The sequence below is a fragment of the Panthera onca genome, chromosome E2, assembly GCF_046562875.1.
Source record: "Panthera onca isolate mPanOnc1 chromosome E2, mPanOnc1 haplotype 2, whole genome shotgun sequence".
Lineage (NCBI taxonomy): Eukaryota > Metazoa > Chordata > Mammalia > Carnivora > Felidae > Panthera > Panthera onca.
Genome location: NC_138353.1, coordinates 48360250 through 48380642, shown reverse-complemented (window position 1 = coordinate 48380642; position 20393 = coordinate 48360250). Strand labels below are relative to the sequence as shown.

The following is a 20393-nucleotide window of genomic DNA, read 5'->3' as shown; positions in this document are numbered from 1 at the left end:
TATAGTCTCATGGGAAAAGTAACGGCCATAAGGTATGTTTAACTAATTTTTAATGCGGAGTCAAAGAAAGACAGAAACATCAAAAAAAATTACTTATACATTCTTCAGGCGCCTATTGGGGACTGTTTTACGTCGCGGGCCCGCTTTAAGGTCCCTGCTTTAAGAGCTAATGGCGGAGCCTGGCGGGTTGAAGTTGGCGGTGGCCTAGGCCTTGAAGGAATTCAGCATCTGTCGGATATCCACGCCATCCTTCCTGAGGCAGGGTAAAGAAGCAGCCTTCCGACTTCCCCGGGCTTGGGGAGGCAGAGAACGGCTATGTAGGAAGGTTAGCTGAACGTTTGGCAGGGGTCTTTAAAGCAGCCTGGGCCCGTAAGGTCCCGGCAAAGGACGAGGAGGAGGTGGAGGGGAACGCTTGGGTACGAAAATGGCTTCCAGGAGTCGTTTCCCACTTCCTTCTACAAGGGGGGAACGAAGCCTGGGTCAAAATAAGATTTCTAGAATTCGCCCAGCTTTTTGCCCTTGGAGGAGGTGTGAGCTGGGGCAAGACGGACGTAAAGGACACGCTAACTGTAAGGTGGGACACCCAGCGTGTTAAAAGCGTAAATAACGGAAACAGTTTTTGGAGCCAAGACCCTATTTTGAATTTGTGTTTTGTTAATGGGGTAACTGTTTCCTCCACTGATTTTTCAGTTTTATCATGTATAAAGTGTGACAATAATATTTATTTTGAAGACATTGCGAGTTTCAATGCGGTGATGTACCTTTGGCGCAAGAAAAAATGGGGGCAGCAATCACGGGCTCAAGCTTTTAGTAGTCACGGACAGGAGATAGAAGTGGGGAAAATCACAAAATTTACCACATTTTGGCTGTTAGTGGTTCCTGGTATATAGTTCTTGTAGTTTTAGAATGAGCTTCCTTCAAAATGCAACTTCTGCTACTGATGAAAGAATAATTGGGGAACCTGAATCCAACCAGGTTTGAGGGAAATGAACTTCACAGACTGTAGCGGATGTCATCAGTTATAAAGGAACTGGAAACTAAATTGAGTTCTTAAGGAGTTAGAATGTAGAGTTGGCTGGGGAACTTTTCAGGGCTTTTGGAAGGGGCCTGTACTCCCCCCCCCCCCCTTTTTTAATAGCATTTCTTTACATTTAGTACAGTCAGTCCTGCAACATGGATCTTGTTGACAACATGATAGGGTTTCATTATAAATTTTGTTGATAACTGCAGTTTATGCAGAAATGATGTTTGAAATTTTATAACCACAGAGGATGCAAGAGAATAAATTTACTTTTGTTTGAGAATCACATTCACTTTTTTTTCTTGTTTCTTTTTTTTAAATATGAAATTGACCACATTACTACTTTTCAATTGAGAACAATTATAATCTATTCTTTGCTTCTTTTCCCTCAGACTTTAAGCTGAGAACAACTTTCCCTGGAACTTTTACAGTGTATACGCCCTTCTGGGGATGTGGGTGTATGTCTGTGTCTGTTCGTTTTCGCTGTTTTGCTTCTTGTAGGTAATTTCTCCACTCTCTTTTTCCACTTTCCTTCTTCACTACCATCCTAGAAGAACATTAAAAATGTTCCTTAGTTTCAAGAAGAAAAATTTACATCTTTCAGGACCCATATCCAGAGTGGAGGATTTGATCCTTTCCTCTCAATCATTTCTGGGTTGGGCAAAAACCGTTTCTGTGACTATTATTTATGAGAACGTTTACTCATAATTTTCTTTTCTCATTTAACAAAATCAAATTTTTATGTTAATTACATAGTGATTACTTTGGATTTTTCAAGATCTCTTGCTTTTTGTCTGTAAATAATTGAAAAACTTTTCTAGCAATAACTGCATAGCTGTAGTTTTAGGTAATTTTATGGTAAAGAAAGGTACATCAGTTTGCTTTTGCACTCTTTAGTCCTGTTGAATGAAAAGAATCCTTTTTTGTGACTGTACACTCTTTTAGAGAGGTCTGAAGTAACAGGAATTGAGTGTTGTTTTAGTTTTTGATGGTGAATGGATTTAAATTTTAAATTTTAATCATCAAATATTGAGCTAGATAAGAGATGCAAATGGAGACTACACTTAAGTTACCATTTTTATCTAGCCAAGGTCTGGTTGTGGGGAAATAGGGACTCAGATTTCTGGGGGTATAGATCGGTAAACTTTGAAAGGTAATTTGGCAATATCTATCCACATTTCAAATGTATGAATCTCTCAGTACTGCAGTTTCACTTACAGGGATTAATCTTAATTAAAAATTAAGATAGATTAAAGATTAAAGATATATGCGTACACGTATAAATGACCTATAGAGGAGGGATTTTCTTGGCAGCAATGTTCATAATAGCAAGAGATTGGGAACCTGAATGTTTATCAGTAGGGTATTGTCTAAATGATCCTTATATACCCATTCAGTGGAATACTCCACAGCTGGAAAATAAAAATGAGAGAGCCTTTTGTTTATTGCTATCTCCAAGGTAAAGTAATAAAAAGTAAGTTGCAGGATAATGTGAGTGTACAATATATAGTGCCCAACCATTAGTTAGAAAGAAGAGAAAATAATAGTATTATATTCTCACTTACATATGTAGAAAATGTCTGGAAGGACATGATACATAAGTTAGTAAAACTGATTTTCCCAGGGAGGAGTACCGAACGGAGCTTTTTGCTGTGCTTTTTAAGAATTTTGAACCAAGTGCTTGTATAGCCTATGCAAAATAAATAAATGTAGAGGTGCTTAGTTTCTGTGACTGTAAAGGCAAATAGTGTTGTATTAATGGTACGGATTCCAGCGTTTTGTTAGTGGCTTGTTAGTCCCACTTGTTAGTGACCTCAGGCAGGTGATTTAGTTTCTTAACCTCAATTTCCTCAGCTATATAATTAGTGTAACAATGAGTCATTTATAGGTTTCTTGTGAGATTAGAGACAAAAGTTTATAGCATAGTGCCTGGAATGTAGAATGCACTCCAGTTATAAATATGTTTGTCACTAGGCCTTACTCTCTGGGTTCTACCTTCATCCATAAGTTCTTATATAGAATTTTTTTTTTTTATTTAGCGTTTTATTATTACTATTTTTTTATTTTTTTAATTAAAAAAATTTTTTAACATTTATTTTTGAGAGAGAGACACAGAGTGTGAATGGGAGAGGGTCAGAGAGAGGAGACACAGAATCCAGAGCAGGCTCCAGGCTCTGAGCTATCAGCACAGTGCCCAATGTGGGGCTCGAACTCATGAACTGTGAGATCAGACCTGAGCTGGTCGGACGCTTAACCGACTGAGTCACCGGCTCCCCTATCATTTTTATTTTTGTTTTTATTTTATTTTTTAAATTTACATCTAAGTTACTTAGCATATAGCGCAACAATGATTTCAGGAGAAGATTCCTTAATGTCCCTTACCATTTAGCCCATCTCACCTCCCACAACCCCTCCAGCAACCCTCAGTTTGTTCTTCATATTTAAGAGTCTCTTAGGTTTTGTTCCCCTCCCTGTTTTTATATTATTTTTGTTGCCCTTCCCTTATGTTCATCTGTTTTGTCTCTTAAAGTCCTCATATGAGTGAAGTCATGGGATATTTGACTTTCTCTGAGTGACTAATTTCACTTAGCATAGTACCCTCCAGTTCCACCCATGTAGTTGCAAATGGCAGGATCTCATTCTTTTTGATTGCCGAGTAATACTCCATTGTGTGTGTGTGTGTGTGTGTGTGTGTGTGTGTGTGTGTATGTATGTGTATATATATATATATATATATATATATATATATGCACCAGATCTTTATCCATTCACCGATCGGTGGACATTTGGGCTCTTTCCATACTTTGGCTATTGTTGATAGTGTGGCTATAGACACTGGGGTGTGTGTGCCCCTTAGAAACAGCTTACCTGTATCCCTTGGGTAAATGCCTAGTAGTGCAATTGCTGGGTCATAGGGTAGTTCTATTTTTAGTTTTTTGAGGAACCTCCATACTGTTTGCCAGAGTGGCTGCACCAGTTTGCATTCTGCAGAAATGTTTGTTAAAACAAGTTTTCAAGCTGATATTTTTCTACTTTTATGTTCTCTTAGCTTGTTTTACTTGGTATAACAGGCCTGATTGTGGAGTTGTGACTGTCTCAGTGTTGCTGCCACCATGTTTCTATACAACTTGACCTTGCAGCGAGCCACTGGCATCAGCTTTGCCATTCATGGCAACTTCTCTGGTAAGATTTCCAGTTATTATCTTTATGAATTTAACATTTTCAATATTAACTGGTTTCATGTTTTAAATTCCTTATTTATTTATTTTTCAAATGTTTATTTTTGATGGGGGGGGAGTTTTGGGGGAGGGACAGAGAGAGTGGGAGACAGAGGATCCAAAGTAGGCTCTGCACTGAGAGTGGAGAGCCTGACACGGGGCTTGAACTCAGAAAACATGAGCTCATGACCTGAGCCGAAGTTGGACGCTTAACTGACTGAGCCATCCAGGTACCCCTCAAATTCCTTTATTAAATTCAAAATTTTTTCCTGAAATATATTATAGAAAAAAATTTTCTTAAATCCTTAGACAACATCATTTATATAATGTTGATAATCTCTAAAACAGTTTGAAGTACTTGATCTTATCCTATCCCCAAGGGACCTTTTGAAAGTAAGGTGGCCTGATAAGTGGTGTCCTTGAGCAAATGAGAATGGAGCAAACGGGATGGAAAGGAAGGCATTTAGGCATTAGATAGTGAAGACCTGTACGAGGGCAGCAGGGACAGATATAAAGAGAAGGAGATGAGTTTCTAGCCTGGGTGGCAGAGAAAATTACAGTAATATTGATAACAGGTTAGTTGGGACCAGAGAGGAGGTTTGGGAAGAAGGAATTTATTTATTTTATATTTCGTTTATTTATTTATTTTAAGAGAGTGTGCTTGAGTTGCAGGGTGAGGACGGGCAGAGAGAGGGAGAGAGAAAATCTCAAGCAGCCTCTGTGCTATCAGAACCTGACACAAGGACAGTGAGATAACGACCTGAGCTGAAATCAAGAGTCGGATGCTTAACCCGCTAAGCTATCCAGACGCCCCAGGAATTTAGTTATTTTAAACATTCAGTTAAAAGTTGATGACAATACATCCCAATAGAATTATGTAGTAGGCAGGGCGAGATGGGTGCAAATTGGTGTTTGGAGATGTTGATTATGGTTATGAAAGCAAGGGAGCTTTCTAGGGGTGAGTTTAGAAATAAATGGTATATATTAGATGGCAGTTTTAAAAGTTCTTTGAGGTCTGGATGGACCAGTTGGTTGAGTGTCTGACTCTTGATTTTGGCTTGGGTCATGACCCCAGGGTCGTGTGATTAAGGCCTGCATTGGGCTATGTGACAAGCATGGAGCCTGCTCAGGATTCTCCCTCTGCCCCTGTCCTCAACTTGTATGAGCTCTCTTTGGAAAAAAAAATTTTTTTTCTTTGAAACTGCTTTTGTTAAATCATACCAATTCTAGAAATGAAATGGAATAAGAAAACTTAAAATACCAAGACCCCAACTTACTCAATTTTTTATTTGTCTTGAGTGGCATTTTGATCCATCCAGGTACTTTTTGGACTAGTTCTGATTGTGATCTTTATTGTTTTGGTGATCTAGGAACCAAACAACAGGAAATAGTTGTTTCCCGTGGGAAGATACTGGAGCTGCTTCGTCCCGACCCCAACACTGGCAAAGTACACACTCTACTAACTGTGGAAGTATTTGGTGTTATCCGGTCACTCATGGCCTTTAGGCTGACGGGTGGCACCAAAGACTACATTGTGGTTGGCAGTGACTCAGGTCGGATTGTTATCCTGGAATACCAGCCATCTAAGAATATGTTTGAGAAAATTCACCAAGAAACCTTTGGCAAGAGTGGATGCCGCCGCATTGTTCCTGGCCAGTTCTTAGCTGTGGATCCCAAGGGGCGAGCTGTTATGATTAGTGAGTGACTTGCTCTTTTGAGTGCATCTCTGATTCTTACAGATGCTCAGTTTAGGATAACAATGCTGTGCTCTTGGCAGTATGCCAATAAATTCCTTACCTGGGTAAAGTTTGGATCGTATTTCAGTTAATACCATGGTTTAAAGTTGCTTTTCCTTTTAAAAGAATGGGAGAAGTCTTAACATACCTTTTCTATTTCCTGTCTGGCTGGATTAGGTGTGTTTTCCATTTCTTTGTGTGTAGCCAAAAACCTATGATGAAACTAAATGATTTTACATTATTAGGCAGTGAATATGGTTGCTTTCATCAGCCTGAAGTGATGATTCACATTCATGTCTCTTCTCTGATAAATATCTTGAAGAAAATTATGTGTATCTGATCAGGCCTCCAGAGGGCAACCCCCCCTGACAAATTACAACACTTTAGATCTAACTCAGAGAATAAAGCCAGCAATTTTTATGAACTTTTAGTTTCCCAGTATCATTAAATCTCAGGCATGCTAAAAAGTTTTGAAGAGTTAGTGGATATTAAGGTCTGTATTAGTAAGGAGGGGGTATAAAATGCTGTTGTTCATTGTGGTAGCAAAATCTTATGCTAAATATACTTATGTTAGAGTTATGTTATATAATTTATATAGTTATGTTAGAGTTAGTGCTGGCTACTAATGATTTTAAAGGAATAATTGTGATGTGAGTCTGGCTGTTGTGTAAGCCCCTCTTCATTTTCTGGAAATTTTATTTGTTTTGTCTCCTTTATCTACAGGTGCCATTGAAAAACAGAAATTGGTATATATCTTGAACAGAGACGCTGCAGCCCGGCTTACCATTTCATCTCCCTTGGAAGCCCACAAAGCGAACACTTTAGTATATCATGTGGTTGGAGTAGATGTAGGATTTGAAAATCCAATGTTTGCTTGTCTGGAAATGGATTACGAGGTAATGGGGACTTTGAATCCTTCCTCTCCTTCTCTCCCTCCTTTCCTCCCTCCTTCCACCCTGCTTTGGGTTTCTTCACTCACCTCACTGCTTTCCTGATTGGTTTCTTCATTGTGCATGTTTTATAATTCTGCTAACATATTTTCTGTTTTCCAAATGTCTTACTAAGATTCTCTGAAATGTTTCATAGCTCACCTAACTATGTAATAATACCTTACTCTGATTTGAACAGTATCCCTGTAAAAATGGTATTTATTGGAAAGAGTTGTCTAAAAAAGGAAGTGAAACTCTATGTGGGATGTTTTTTGCAGGGAGGTAGTGAAAGGTGGGGCGTACCATTCTTTGCTTTGAATGGAAGGCAGTAGGGAGAACCCTTACACAGGAGACCCAGGTTCCTGTGTAAGCTCTGCCATTAACCTAGTAGTGTGAACGTTGGTAAACTGTTGTGGACCTCTGCTTCCCCATTTGTAGATGGAGGAATCCTGATGCCATGTTTGTGCTCATGTACTTCTCTATAGGAAGCAGACAATGATCCCACAGGGGAAGCAGCAGCTAATACCCAGCAGACGCTTACTTTCTATGAGTTAGACCTTGGTTTAAATCATGTGGTCCGAAAATACAGTGAACCTTTGGAGGAACATGGCAACTTTCTTATTACAGGTATTTTTGTCTCCGAGCTTCTCTGTACCTTTTTGCTTAGCACATTTTATGTACAAACTTAGGGGAATTTACTTAATGTAAGGGTTTGGAAACTGTAATTTGTAGTAAGTCTAAGTGCCTTGTCTCTGTTTTGGCGAGGTTAAAAGTTCAGAGTGGTTGACTCTTCTAATGGGGGTAAGGAAGAAAGGATGAGACAGCCCTCAGCCTGGAATATCGACTACTGTTAGGTGTGCTGATATTTTTGCTGTAGGTAGTCTTTCGCTCTCATTAAGAAAATTAAAACCTAATTCTTTGAAAAGACAAATGGACGAATCCAACAAGTTAAAATTGTATGTATGTCCATGAATTTGAAAACTTAGGTGAAACAGGAATATTTTTGAAAACAGTTACCAAATTGACCCAAGAAGAAATTAAGACACTTGAATAGACCATCCATTAAAGAAATTGGAGCAGTTGTCAAAGATCTTCCCCAAAAGATTTAAGGTCCAGAATTTTCAGGGACCTTAAATTTCTCCAGAGATTAGGAAAAAAAGAAACATTTGTATCACTCTATGAGCCTAAATATAACAAATACCAAAACTTGGGAAGGACAATAACAAAAAAAACTATATGCTAGTTATAAATGCCAAAACCTAAGATTGTAGTAAATTGAAGTATGTGTTTTAAATGCATCATAGCTAAGTAAGATTTTTGTAGGAGTTCAGAGATACTCTGTTAGAAAATCAGTATCAGGGGTGCCTGGCTGGCTCTGTCAGTGGAGCATTGAACTCTTGATCTCAAGAGTTGTAAGTTCCAGTCCCATGTTGGGTGTAGACATTACTTAAAAATAAAATCTTGGAAAAAAAAAAAAAAAAACCATCAGTGTACCTCTAATTCATTATATTAAAAGACTAAAGGAAACGACTATTTTTGTGGTCAGCTAAGTTTCAGTAGGCTTGGGAAAGATCGTCATCCCACTCCTTTATGTTTTGAGTCATTTGCACTTGTATTGATGTTTAATGTGATATATGTCTTGTTGGGGGAGGATTTTGGAGAATAATACAACATAGCACTTGTCTTTGAGCATTAAATCTTAGAGACTATATGTTAAACAGAAGAACCTTGGAAAATAGATTATGCATCTCATTACGTGCTGTAACATTACCATGTTTTTTTGACAAGGGTTTGATTTGTTCAACAATGTTTTATTGAGTCTCTACGATCAATATGTGCATAGTCTGTCTACTGGGACCTGGGACTGCAGTGGTGAAAAATTAGATGTGTTGTCTCCTTTATTCAAAATCGAGTTTAGTGAATATGTGTAACTAACACAAAAATTGCCTGAGTATTTGCCAAATGCCGAGACAGGGTTGAGGAGAGAGAGGTCTCTAAACCAAGGAAAGAAAAGGAGTGTGTTAGAGGAATCTTCCTAGAGAAGTGCCCTCTGTGCTGAGACCTGAGGATTAGTTAGGAGTTAGCTAGGTATGAGGAAGGAGTTTCTGATGTGGACAAGATGCACAAAGGCCCACGTGCAACAAAGAACATGGTTCATTCAAAAAACTGGAAGCTCATTGTGATTAGAGGTAGATAGTTAGTGGTGGGGAGGTACCTACTAAGGATTTTATTTTATTTTTGTTTATTTGCTTATTTTTTAATGTTTTATTTTTTTAAGGAAGAGAATGAGTGGGGGGAGGGACAGAGGATCCAAAGCAGGCTCTGTGCTGACAGGCTGACAGCAGCAAGCCCGATGAGGGGTTCAAACTCACGAACTGTGAGATCATGACCTGAGCCAAAGTTGGAAGTTCAACTGACTGAGCCAATCAGGTGCCCCTTATTTTATTTATTTTTGTGCTACTGAAGGATTTAAAGCCGGGGAATAATAACCTGTTAAAGGTGAGCATTTTGGAAAGATAACTTGCTGATGTTTTGGCTAATCAAATGGAGGATAAGACCGTAAGCTACATTAGGAAGCTGTTTCACTAACCCGAGAGATCGGCAGCATGAGCAGCATGAACACTGCTAAGGAGGTAGAATCAATAGAGCTGTGGTTGGGAGAAAATGGAAGGGTGATGCCCAGGTTTCTGGTTCTATTGGTCAATAGTGGTATTCTCTTGAGATGGAGAACCCAGGAGGTGGAACAGATTTGAGAAGGAAACCGAGTTTGTTTATGAATACGATGCATTTTTAAACTGTTGTGGAATATCCATGTAAGAGTATACAGTTGGATTATAGGTCTGAAGATGAGAACTGAGTTTTGGGCTCCAAGCAAAAAATTTTAGATGCATTATCTGATACCTGGACAGGCTGAGATTGTCGAAACTGTGCTCCATCCTTGTCTTAGGCTAGTATCAGGGAAAACAAACCATTGAATGTTTCTCAGTCTCAGCTACTTGTACCATCATCCAAGATGTGCTGAAGGAGAGAAGGAATTGAAAACGAAATTATAATTTGTGGTTATGTTAAATCATTCCTAAGTTCTGTTTTCTTCTGATAGTTCCCGGAGGGTCAGATGGTCCCAGTGGAGTGCTGATCTGCTCTGAAAACTATATCACCTATAAGAACTTTGGTGACCAACCAGATATCCGCTGTCCAATTCCCAGGAGACGGGTAAAAATTTTTGCCATAGGATAAGATATTTGTGTTTGTGAAATGAATTTATTTTTTATAATTATAGTATAATCTTTTAGTTTATGTGTTCATCAAGTTTTAGTTTCTCTGTAAATCCTTTTTTTCCCCCCCAGTGTCTGTTTTTGAGAGAGATGGAGAGGGACAGCGCTAGCAGGGTAGGGCAGAGAGGGAGGGAGACCCAGAATCTGAAGCAGACTTCAGGCTCTCAGCTGTCAGCACAGGGCCCGATACGGGGCTGGAATCCACAAACTGTGAAATCATAACTTGAGCCGAAGTTGGACGCTCAACTGACTGAGGCACCCAGGTGCCCCTGTAAATCTTATTTTTAATAAAGCTGGTAAAGTATTTTAGTAAAAGCAAAACAAATTCTTTGAGAAAAGGAATTAAAAACACAGTTTCTAGGGGTGCCTGGGTGGGTCAGTTGGTTGAACGTCTGCCTTTGGCTCGGGTCATGATTTCACAGTTTGTGAATTCAGGCCCCACATCAGGCTCTATGCTGTCAGTGCAGAGCCTGCTTTGGATCCTCTGTCCCCTTCTCTCTCTCCCCATCTCTTGCTCTCTGTCTCTCTTAAAAAATAAATAAACATTAAAAAAAATTAAAAACATAAAACAGTTTCTATTTCAGAACAACCTGGATGTTATCAGTTTGAAATTCTTGCAAATTTCTGGTTTGAAGACGCCAGACATATTTATTGGAGATAGATTGTTTTCCATTGCTTGTCTTTTTTCCTTGCGTTCCAACATAGGAAATTTCAAAGAATAGAACAGTGAATCTCTGCTTTTTATGTAGAGGAAAAAGATTCCCCAATTTAAAATTATACTATATTTAGCTTTTCTTTCGTATGATACAGCTATTACATACTTTTTAAAACTAACAATTTAATAAGTTGCAGTCATCGTGACACTTTAAGAATCTCCTAAGATGTAGTTCCTAAAAACAAATTTTCCTACATAACCACACTACCAAGGTCATGCTCAAGAAATTTACTGTTTTGTGTAATACAGTTATCTTATGTAGAGTTCATATGCCTCTTTCTCTCATTGTCCACAAAAGTTCCCTTATATCTACCTTTACTGTCTTTTAGGTTATTTTGCCTCACCTTTGTTTGCTTTTAATCTTTTATTATACTGACATTTTTTTAAGAGTCTAGGCTAATTTTCTTGAAGTTTGTCTCATCTTTTTCTGTATGGTTAGATCCTTGTTAATATTTTTGATAGAATTATTACATAGGCAGTGACACATTTCCCACTATATCACATTAGGGGCACATAATGTTAGTTTGACTCCTTGGTGATGTTAAATTGATCACTTTAAGGTAGTGTCCATCTGGGCTTCTTAATTGTGAAGGTACCTTTTCCTTTTTGTAGTTGGTGTGGAATCTGCTGGTGAATTTTGAGACTGTAAATATTCTTTTCTCCAGCATCTTTTCACACAATGCTTTTCCTCTCAGGTCAGTTACTACATTGGTGGTTGAAAATGGTGTTTTGTTAATTTTATTTATTTATTAAAATGTTTATTTTGAGAGAGAGAGTGAGCAGGGGAGGGGCAGAGAGAGAGAATCCCAAGCAGGCTTCATGCTCAGCACGGAGCCTGATGCAGGGCTCCCAAGACCCTGGGATCATGACCTGACTTGAAATCAAGAGTCTGATGCTCAACTGACTGAGCCACCCAGGCGCCCCAAGTGGAGTGGATTGTGGAGCCTGCTTGGGATTCTCTCTTTTCTCTCATTCACTCTCTCCCTCGTGACCTCTCCCCTGCTTGCTCTTTTGCTTTCTCTAAAAAAAGAAAAAGGAGTTGGACACTTAACCAACTGGGCCACCCAGGCATCCTGAAAATGGTGTTTTACTGATTTTAATCTCAGTAGTTTACTGTGGAAATTATTAATTATTAAGTATATGCACAAGTAAAGTGTAATGAACCTCTGTGTATCCAGCTTCAGGTAATTTTGTTTGATCTCTGCTTTCTCAAGCTCTTCTTTCACCCCTGGTTTTATATCTTTTTGATATATTTTTAAAATTAACATTATTTTTTAAATTTATATCCAAATTAGCGTATCACTTTTTGACATTAACTTATAGGACCTGGGATTAAGCCTTTTAGGTCTTAGTTGATCTGATATATGATACCTGAGTAGGAGTCCATAAATCTTAGAAAATCTGAGAAGAAATCTATCAAAATAAATTATTGGTAAGGGGTGGTGAGTAATTTGATTTGGTTGATCAGTCATTTGTTGAGCACTTAACTGCTAGGCACTGTACTTGGCTTTGGGACTGCAAAGAAGTATAAAACATGTTTTGCCCTTGAACAGCTGACTCAGTGAGGGAAATAGAAAATGTTGGAAACATGAAAAAAAAAATCTAAAATCATAGTCCAGGAGCTGCCTTAGGAAGTTGGTATAGAATAGTGCTGAGTGGACATGTAGGAGATTTCTTCATAGCCTAAAATGATGACTCTTTAAATTTCATGTCTTTTTTCTGACATTTTTCTCTGGAGAAAGTTCTTGATGTTGCTCATTTATTCAGGATGTAGAGTGAAATTGTGGCTGCTTTTTTGTACAGAGGCTTTGTCATATATTTATAGTAGATAAGAATTTTTAGCTCTTGTGCTTTACTTTTTGGCTGGCAGGCTGTTCTGGGTCAAAGCTTGTGTAGAGAGGTTCCAGGTACCTGTAGACGTTGAGTGGCCTGTATTATGGTAAGGTGCTAAATTCCCTATATAAGAAGTACTCATTTCTAAGTTGTTCTGTGTTTGACTTTGCTAGAATGACCTGGATGACCCTGAAAGAGGAATGATTTTTGTCTGCTCTGCCACCCATAAGACCAAATCGATGTTCTTCTTTTTGGCCCAAACTGAGCAGGGAGATATCTTCAAGATCACTTTGGAGACAGATGAAGATATGGTAAGCAGATCATGGAGAGAGAAGGAAAAAATGAAAAAATCCTTTTGCTGGGTTTAGTTTATTTAAAAAAAATTTTTTTAATGTTTATTTTTTATTTTTATTTTTTTAACATTTATTTTTGAGAGACAGAGCACACAAGTGGGGGAAGGGCAGAGAGACAAATAGACATGGAATCTGAAGCAAGCTCCAGGCTCTGAGCTGTTAGCACAGAGCCCAGTGTGGGGCTGGAACCCACAAACCGCGAGATCATGACCTGAGCTGAAGTTGGAGGCTTAACTGACTGAGCCACCACCCAAGCACCCCTTTTAATGTTTAATTTTTGAGACAGCATAAGAGCATGTGTGTGACAGTGTGAGTGGGGGAGGGCAGAGAGAGAGAGAGTGAGAGAGAGGGAGGGAGACACAGAATCTCAAACAGGCTCCAGGCCCTGAGCTGTTAGCACAGAGCCCAACACAGGACTCGAACCCCTGAACCGTGAGATCATGACCTGAGCCGAAGTTGGACGCTTAACCAATTGAACCATCTAGGTGCCCCTTGCTACACTAATTTTAATATATTTAAATAACCTTATTTCAAAAAGTGATATTTAAAGAAAAATTTTTTTAGGTTTATTTATTTTTATAGAGGGGAAGGGGTAGAGAGGGAGAGAGAGAATCCTAAGCAGCCTCTGCCAGCGCAGAGCCTGATGAAGGGCTTGAACCCACAAACTGACATTACCACCTGAGTCAAAATGAAGAGTCAGATACTTAACTGACTGAGCCAGGCAGGTGCCCCTGAAAAACTGATATTTCTGTGTACATTTAAGATTTACACAGTGTTTTTATGAACCATTTGTTCTTTAATACTACTTTGAGATAGGACAAATAATACTTTACAAGTTAATAAAATGGAAACAGAATAACTTAAAAAGTGGTTGTGTAAGGTATCAAAGCTTTTTAAATTTGGATTGGGTATATGAATGTAGGTTTTCTCCTCTAGTTAATAGATACCTGGTCTCGTAATCTCATATAAATAATATGAGATCAAGTAATGCCACTTCTAGTGAGTAATGAGAAAGCTCTCCCTGTCTCCTGAAAATTGGTAATACACATGAACTGTTACTGTTTTTATCCTATGGCAGAGTTCTGTGAACAGCTGTGCAGTTTTTTATATATGTTTAGCTCAAGAATTGGCATATTTTGTTGTGGAGGCCCAGTAGTAAACAGCATCAGCTTATATGGGCCACGTAGTCTCTGTCTCAACAACTCAACCCTGCCATTGTGGCACAGAAGCATTCATAGGAAGTGTGTAAATAGGCATGGCTGGTCCTGGGCCTTAGTTTGCTAACCCCTGGTTTAGATACTAAGTATGATATTTTACTTGCTACTCTGCTTATGCTATCTTACAATACTGGGCTACCTTCTGTGGCCTAGCTTCACTTGCCTACACAGTAGAATCTCTTTTTTTTCCATTCCAGGTTACTGAGATTCGGCTCAAGTATTTTGATACTGTGCCTGTTGCTGCTGCCATGTGTGTGCTTAAAACAGGCTTCCTTTTTGTAGCATCAGAATTTGGAAATCAGTGAGTAATCTTTTTATTACCCTAGTTTATCCTGGTTACTATAAAAAGTTGGGAGGAGGGAAATGTGGCTTCAAGGGCACAGAGCTTTCTACAAAACTTTCTTCAAAAGTTTTGCCTTCCTTTTCCCCCTCTATGTTCTTTTTTAATTTTAATTTTTATTTATTATTATTTGTTTGGTTATTTTCCCGACTTCAGTTGCTTCCTTTAAGCAGTACCTGTTGGTAGCTGCAAAAATAGCTTCAGAAATGGTCTTTTCTGAGCTTTTTGCTGGAGATTTCACTGAATATTTATGGAACTAACTTAACATGTCCCACCAGTACTTCACTTGTACAAATCTAAAGTTGAAGCTCATCATTACCCACAGCTGCTCAGCCACATCAGTGACCTTCCCAGCCTTGGTTTTCTGTTAATGACTAATGGACCAGTTGTAGCAACTTGAGTGTAAAATCTCAATTTTTGTGGTTTATAGTCTAAACTAGTTCACTAGTTTACTTACTACATTTTATTGTCTTTCCTGTAAAACTTCAGCCTTTACAGTCATCTTATTAAGCAGCTAAGACATAACCCTGATGAAATCCTTTCCCTTATTCCTGTGTTATAATGTTTGATGACTTTTTATTGCCAAGTGGATAAAGTCTGAGCTCTAGCCTTGAATTTAAAGCCAGTCAGTATCTAAGTCTCCAAATTACTTACACAAGATAAGATAACCATGGTTTTGCCAGTATCTGCTCACAGCATCAGTGCAAACCACTTACCTGATGCTATTTGCTTGTAATTAAAATGAAAGTGTATCTAGGATTCTAGGATTCTGTGCCATTTCAGCATTGTCTCTGACTGTTCTTCCTTTCTTAGACATGCTTCTTACTTATACTCACGGACTTTATTCCAGCTGTTGATTAACTCATTTTCCTTGTTTATACCTCTTGTCTCACTTTTCATATTTAGCCTGTTTGGTGTATTTTCATCCACTTAAATCCCACTTTTCCAGAATAATAGTAATTCCTTGATATAATCAAATAGCTAGTCAGTATTTAAATTTCTTCATTGTCTCAATATTTTTTAGTATTTTTTTAATGTTTATTTATTTATTTTGAGAGAGAAGGAGCATGAGTGCCGGGCGTGGGGGGGGGAGAGACAGAGAGAGAGAATCCAAAGCTGGCTCAGCACTGTTAGCACAGAGTCCGAAGCAGGGCTTGAAATCACGAGCTGTGAGATTATGACCTGAGCCTGAATCAAGAGTCAGACACTTAACCAAGTGAGCGACCCCAGGTGCCCCCCATGCCTCAATATTTTAAAAGTTGAATCGTATACACGAGGATTGAGCAAGGCCCATACATTGCAATTGGTACATGGAAAACATTTTTAGTGGCTGCATATTTTAAGGCCATGCCCCGTATTGGTATTTAGGTTTGTTCTTTTGCTATCATAAATAGTGCTGTAGTGAACATTGTACTTGTATCTTCGTGTGTTAGCTGAATGCAACCATAGTTTAAATTCATAAGTGTGGGATGAAATTTTGATAATGCTAAATTGTCCTCACAAAGGTGACATCAGTTTACATTCCCACCAACAGTGTATATGACAGACCTTTTTATTTATTTATTTTTTCTTACTGCATGACAGACAGTTCATAAGCTCTTGAAAATCCCTGAGAAGAAGACTAGTAGTTCGATCAGTAGAAAATGGGCACAGGATTTGAACATGCCTTTACAGTAAAAAAAAATACGTGTGGTCTAGAAGTATAATATGTAGGAAGATTTCAAACTCATTTGTAATTAAAGGAACGCCAATCATATTTGAAGTCTTTTCCTCACCTAGCAGATTGGCAAACATTAAAAACTTAGATAGTAATTTGTCTTGATAAGATTGTGGATGGAAATAATAGTTGGATGCAGAAGGTATTTTCTTGCCCCATTACCTTATGCAGATAGTGTGTTTGCTAAGGTTATACATCCTGATTGTCTGTTAATTGGATTTAGGGAGGGTCCTGGATGGCCCAGTTGGTTAAGCCCAACTTTTGCTCAGGTCACGATCTCATGGCTCATGAGTTTGCCCCCCCCTACCCCCCATGTCCGCCTCTGTGCCAAAAGCTCAGAGCCTGGAACCTGCTTTGGATTCTGTGTATCCCTCTCTGTTCCTCCCCCGCTCGCTCGCTCTCTCTCTGTCTCTCTCAAAAATAAACATTAAAAAAAAAAAAAGATTTAGGAATAATACAGTGATTCCTTTTATTCTGAAGAATGGTAGTTAAAATTTATCCAGCACTTGTCTGTATATATCAGGCACTGTTCTAAATTGTTTTTCTTTTTTTTTTTTTTTTTTTTTTTTTATTTTTTTTCAACGTTTTTTATTTATTTTTGGGACAGAGCATGAACGGGGGAAGGGCAGAGAGAGAGGGAGACACAGAATCGGAAACAGGCTCCAGGCTCCAAGCCATCAGCCCAGAGCCTGACGCGGGGCTCGAACTCACGGACCGCGAGATCGTGACCTGGCTGAAGTCGGACGCTCAACCGACTGCGCCACCCAGGCGCCCCTAAATTGTTTTTCTTAATGTCTTGGTTTGAGTTCTCCTGCAAGCAGAGCCTTAGACAAAGACATGGGTGCAGGTAGATTATTGGAGAGCAATTGCAGGAAACAGGAGTTAAGGGATAAGTGGAGAGAGAGAGGGAAAGAGGAAAAGCCTACATAAGAGTGTGTTATTGAGATTCCTGTTGTGGGCAGTAGGAACTTGCTCCCATCAAGACCTGCTCCCATCAGACAAGCAGAATGCATCTGAGAATTGCTCACCTGAAGGTTAACAGCAACACCATTTTTCTCTTCGGGTCTGAAATTCAGTCACCTCTTGGGGCAGAGAGTGGAAAGATGGCAGTGTACAAGTAGATGCTTGTTAGAGTGAGATGCATTTGAGCTTGTGAGAAATTATCCATTGCTGCTGGAGCTGAAGTCTGCAACACTCAAAAAATGCTGATTTGGGGTATCAGAAACATGTGCTATGGGTATTAATCATAATGCAACCTATATATCAAACAGTATTTACTGTGTTCTAAATAAGCACTTTGTAAATGTTAATAAAGTACATAACTTTTCCAGTGAGACCATGCCATTATCCCATTTATACTTTGGGGAACTGGGTCACAGAATTTGTCAAATTTGTGAATTTGTGAAAGAAATTGATCACATACCTAAGTCCCAGATGATCTGATTCCAGAGTTCCTGCTCTAAAGCACAACACCATAGTTACAGAAGCTGCTTTGCCAAGATTTGGCCAAAGCAGCCTTTTCCTGTGTTGGAGGTAGTGAGCCCATCCTTCTGGTTACCTGGTAATTACTAGGCACTGAAGGTATCTTTGACAAGTGGCTTTCATTATCTGTGTATACACATCTTGCTTGAGGAAGGAATTTATACTAACTTTTATATGTTTATCTCATATTCTCAGTGCTTTTGTAGATTGTTCAAGGATAATAACCCTGTTTGGTTTTTTTAAAATTTAGTATAGAATCTGATGTGTTTACCAAAAGTGTTTAAATGCTGAGGTTTATTTGAACATTTCTTGAGTTCCTTATATATTTCAGATGCTCATTTAGTCATTTTATCTTCTAAAAAGCTACACTTGATACTTTTTTTTTTTTTTTTGACATTTGTTTATTTTTGAGAGAGAGAGAGAGACAGCATGAGCAGGGGAGGGGCAGATAGAGAGAGGGAGACACAGAATTCGAAGCGGGCTCCAGGCTCTTGAGCTGTCAGCACAGATCCTGACGTGGGGCTCGAACTCACAAACAGCAAGGTCCTGAGCTGAAGTTGGACGCTTAATCGACTGAGCCACCCAGGCGCCCCTCCCTTGATATTGTTTAAAGTGCTCTGTATTGAAGGTCCTGGTATATTAAACATGGCCAATAATTTGGTTTCTTTTTTAAATTGAGTTTCTTCCCAAAAGCTAAGTGCACACTCAGCATATGATGGTATATTTTTTTTAAGTAAGTTTTACACCCAACATGGGGCTTGAACTCAGCTTTAAGATTAAGAGTTGCATGCTCTACCATCTGAGCCAGAGAGGCACTTCCTGAATTCAGCAGTCTTTATTTCTTTATACCGTTCTAGTCTTTTTTTTTTTTTAGTTTTTAAAAATTTTATTTATTTATTTATTTTGAGAAAGAGAAAGAGTGAGCAGGGGAAGGGCAGAGAGAAAGAGAGAGAGAATCCCAAGCAGGTTCCATGCTGTCAGCATGAGCCTAATACGGGGCTTGAACTTGTGAACTGTGAAATCATGACCTGAGATGAAACCAAGAGTCAGATGCTTAACTGACTGAGCCACCCAGACACCCTTTAATTTTTTTTTTTTTAATGATTATTTTCGAGAGAGAGATGGAACGCGAGCTGGGGAGGGGCAGAGAGAGAGGGAGACAGAGTCTCTGAAGCAGGCTCCAGGCTCTGAGCTGTCAGCATAGACTCTGACGTGGGGCTTAGACTCAAAAACAGCGAGATCACAACCTGAGTCACCTAGGTGCCCCTATCCCATTCTCTTCTAAGAAAGAAGACCCCTCTCAAACAGATGGTGACTCGATATGCATGTTAGAATTTTGATAGGTAATTGTAAAGTGCTTTGTGAGGATTATATTTATGGCAAACACTATCTTTAGAAAGTGTTTAACTAAAGTCTTCTTTTCTTCTCCCTAGTTACTTATACCAAATTGCACATCTTGGAGATGATGATGAAGAGCCTGAGTTTTCATCTGCCATGCCTCTGGAAGAAGGAGACACGTTCTTCTTCCAGCCAAGACCACTTAAAAACCTTGTGCTGGTCGATGAGTTGGACAGCCTCTCTCCCATTTTGTTTTGCCAGGTGTGGGTCTTTCCAGTCTCTTCCACAATGAGCAGTGCCAGCCAGATGTTTCTGAATATGAATGAGTTTAAGGTTTTTTTTTTTTTTTTATTTTTTTATTTTATTTTTAAGATTTATTTATTTTTGAAAGAGAGAGACAGAGCATGAATGGGGGAGGGTCAGAGAGAGAGAGGGAGACACAGAATCTGAAACAGGCTCCAGGCTCTGTGCTGTCAGCACAGAACCTGGCGTGGGGCTCCAACTCATGGACCGTGAGATCATGACCTGAGCCGAAGTCAGACACTTAACCAACTTAGCCACCCAGGCGCCCCAAGGTTTTGTTTTTTTTTTTTTAAGTTTTTTATTTATTTTGAGAGAGAGCACAAGTGGGGAAGGGGCAGAGAGGGAGACAATCCTAAGTAAGCTCTGCACCATCAGTGTGGAGCTTGACGCATGGCTGGAACTCAGAACTATGAACCAGAATCATGACCTGAACAGAAACCAAGAGTTAGATGCTTAACCGACTGAGCCACCGCAGGCACCCCTAAATGAGTTTAAAGTTTTAACTCCAGTTAAATTAAGACCTGGTCTAAGAGTGAGGCACGGCAACATGTCTGAGAAATCACAAGAGTGTAAGGTTGAAGCATTTAAAGGTGGATATTGGGGAACTAAAATCCATTACATAAATCCTTAGGCTTTTAATTTTAAATATATAACTCATGTTCAATATAAAAATTCAAGCTATACAAAAGGTGAATGGTAAAATTCCTACCCCTAATCTTCCCCCCCCCCCCCCCCCGGAGTAAATAATTTTATTTATTTATTTATTTATTTATTTATTTTTTTCCAATATATGAAATTTATTGTCAAATTGGTTTCCATACAACACCCAGTGCTCATCCCAAAAGGTGCCCTCCTTAATACCCATCACCCACCCTCCCCTCCCTCCCACCCCCCATTAACCCTCAGTTTGTTCTCC

The 20393-nt window shown here is 39.0% G+C and overlaps 1 protein-coding gene and 2 non-coding genes across 7 annotated transcripts in view; all 3 read left to right on the top strand.

Moving 5' to 3' along the window:
* Positions 1 to 139: 139 nt before the first annotated feature.
* The window catches only part of SF3B3 (splicing factor 3b subunit 3), a 57268-nt gene continuing 37014 nt past the window's right edge, over positions 140 to 20393 (top strand). For 4 of the 5 annotated variants that reach the window (XM_078438966.1, XM_078438965.1, XM_078438964.1 and 1 more), the window contains exons 1-9: positions 140 to 263; positions 4071 to 4204; positions 5610 to 5936; positions 6699 to 6871; positions 7390 to 7531; positions 10005 to 10117; positions 12901 to 13038; positions 14495 to 14598; positions 19270 to 19435. In XM_078438966.1, the coding sequence (XP_078295092.1) occupies positions 4135 to 4204; positions 5610 to 5936; positions 6699 to 6871; positions 7390 to 7531; positions 10005 to 10117; positions 12901 to 13038; positions 14495 to 14598; positions 19270 to 19435 (1233 nt within the window). In that variant the 5' untranslated portion in view covers positions 140 to 263; positions 4071 to 4134. The remainder of the gene's footprint in view (positions 264 to 4070; positions 4205 to 5609; positions 5937 to 6698; positions 6872 to 7389; positions 7532 to 10004; positions 10118 to 12900; positions 13039 to 14494; positions 14599 to 19269; positions 19436 to 20393) is intronic. The other variant, XM_078438967.1, reaches the window with a different exon arrangement.
* Positions 6244 to 6323, top strand: LOC132691385 (small nucleolar RNA SNORD111). Its single transcript, XR_009615734.1, has one exon. It is a non-coding gene; the product is annotated as a small nucleolar RNA SNORD111 (small nucleolar RNA).
* Positions 12574 to 12665, top strand: LOC132691386 (small nucleolar RNA SNORD111). Its single transcript, XR_009615735.1, has one exon. It is a non-coding gene; the product is annotated as a small nucleolar RNA SNORD111 (small nucleolar RNA).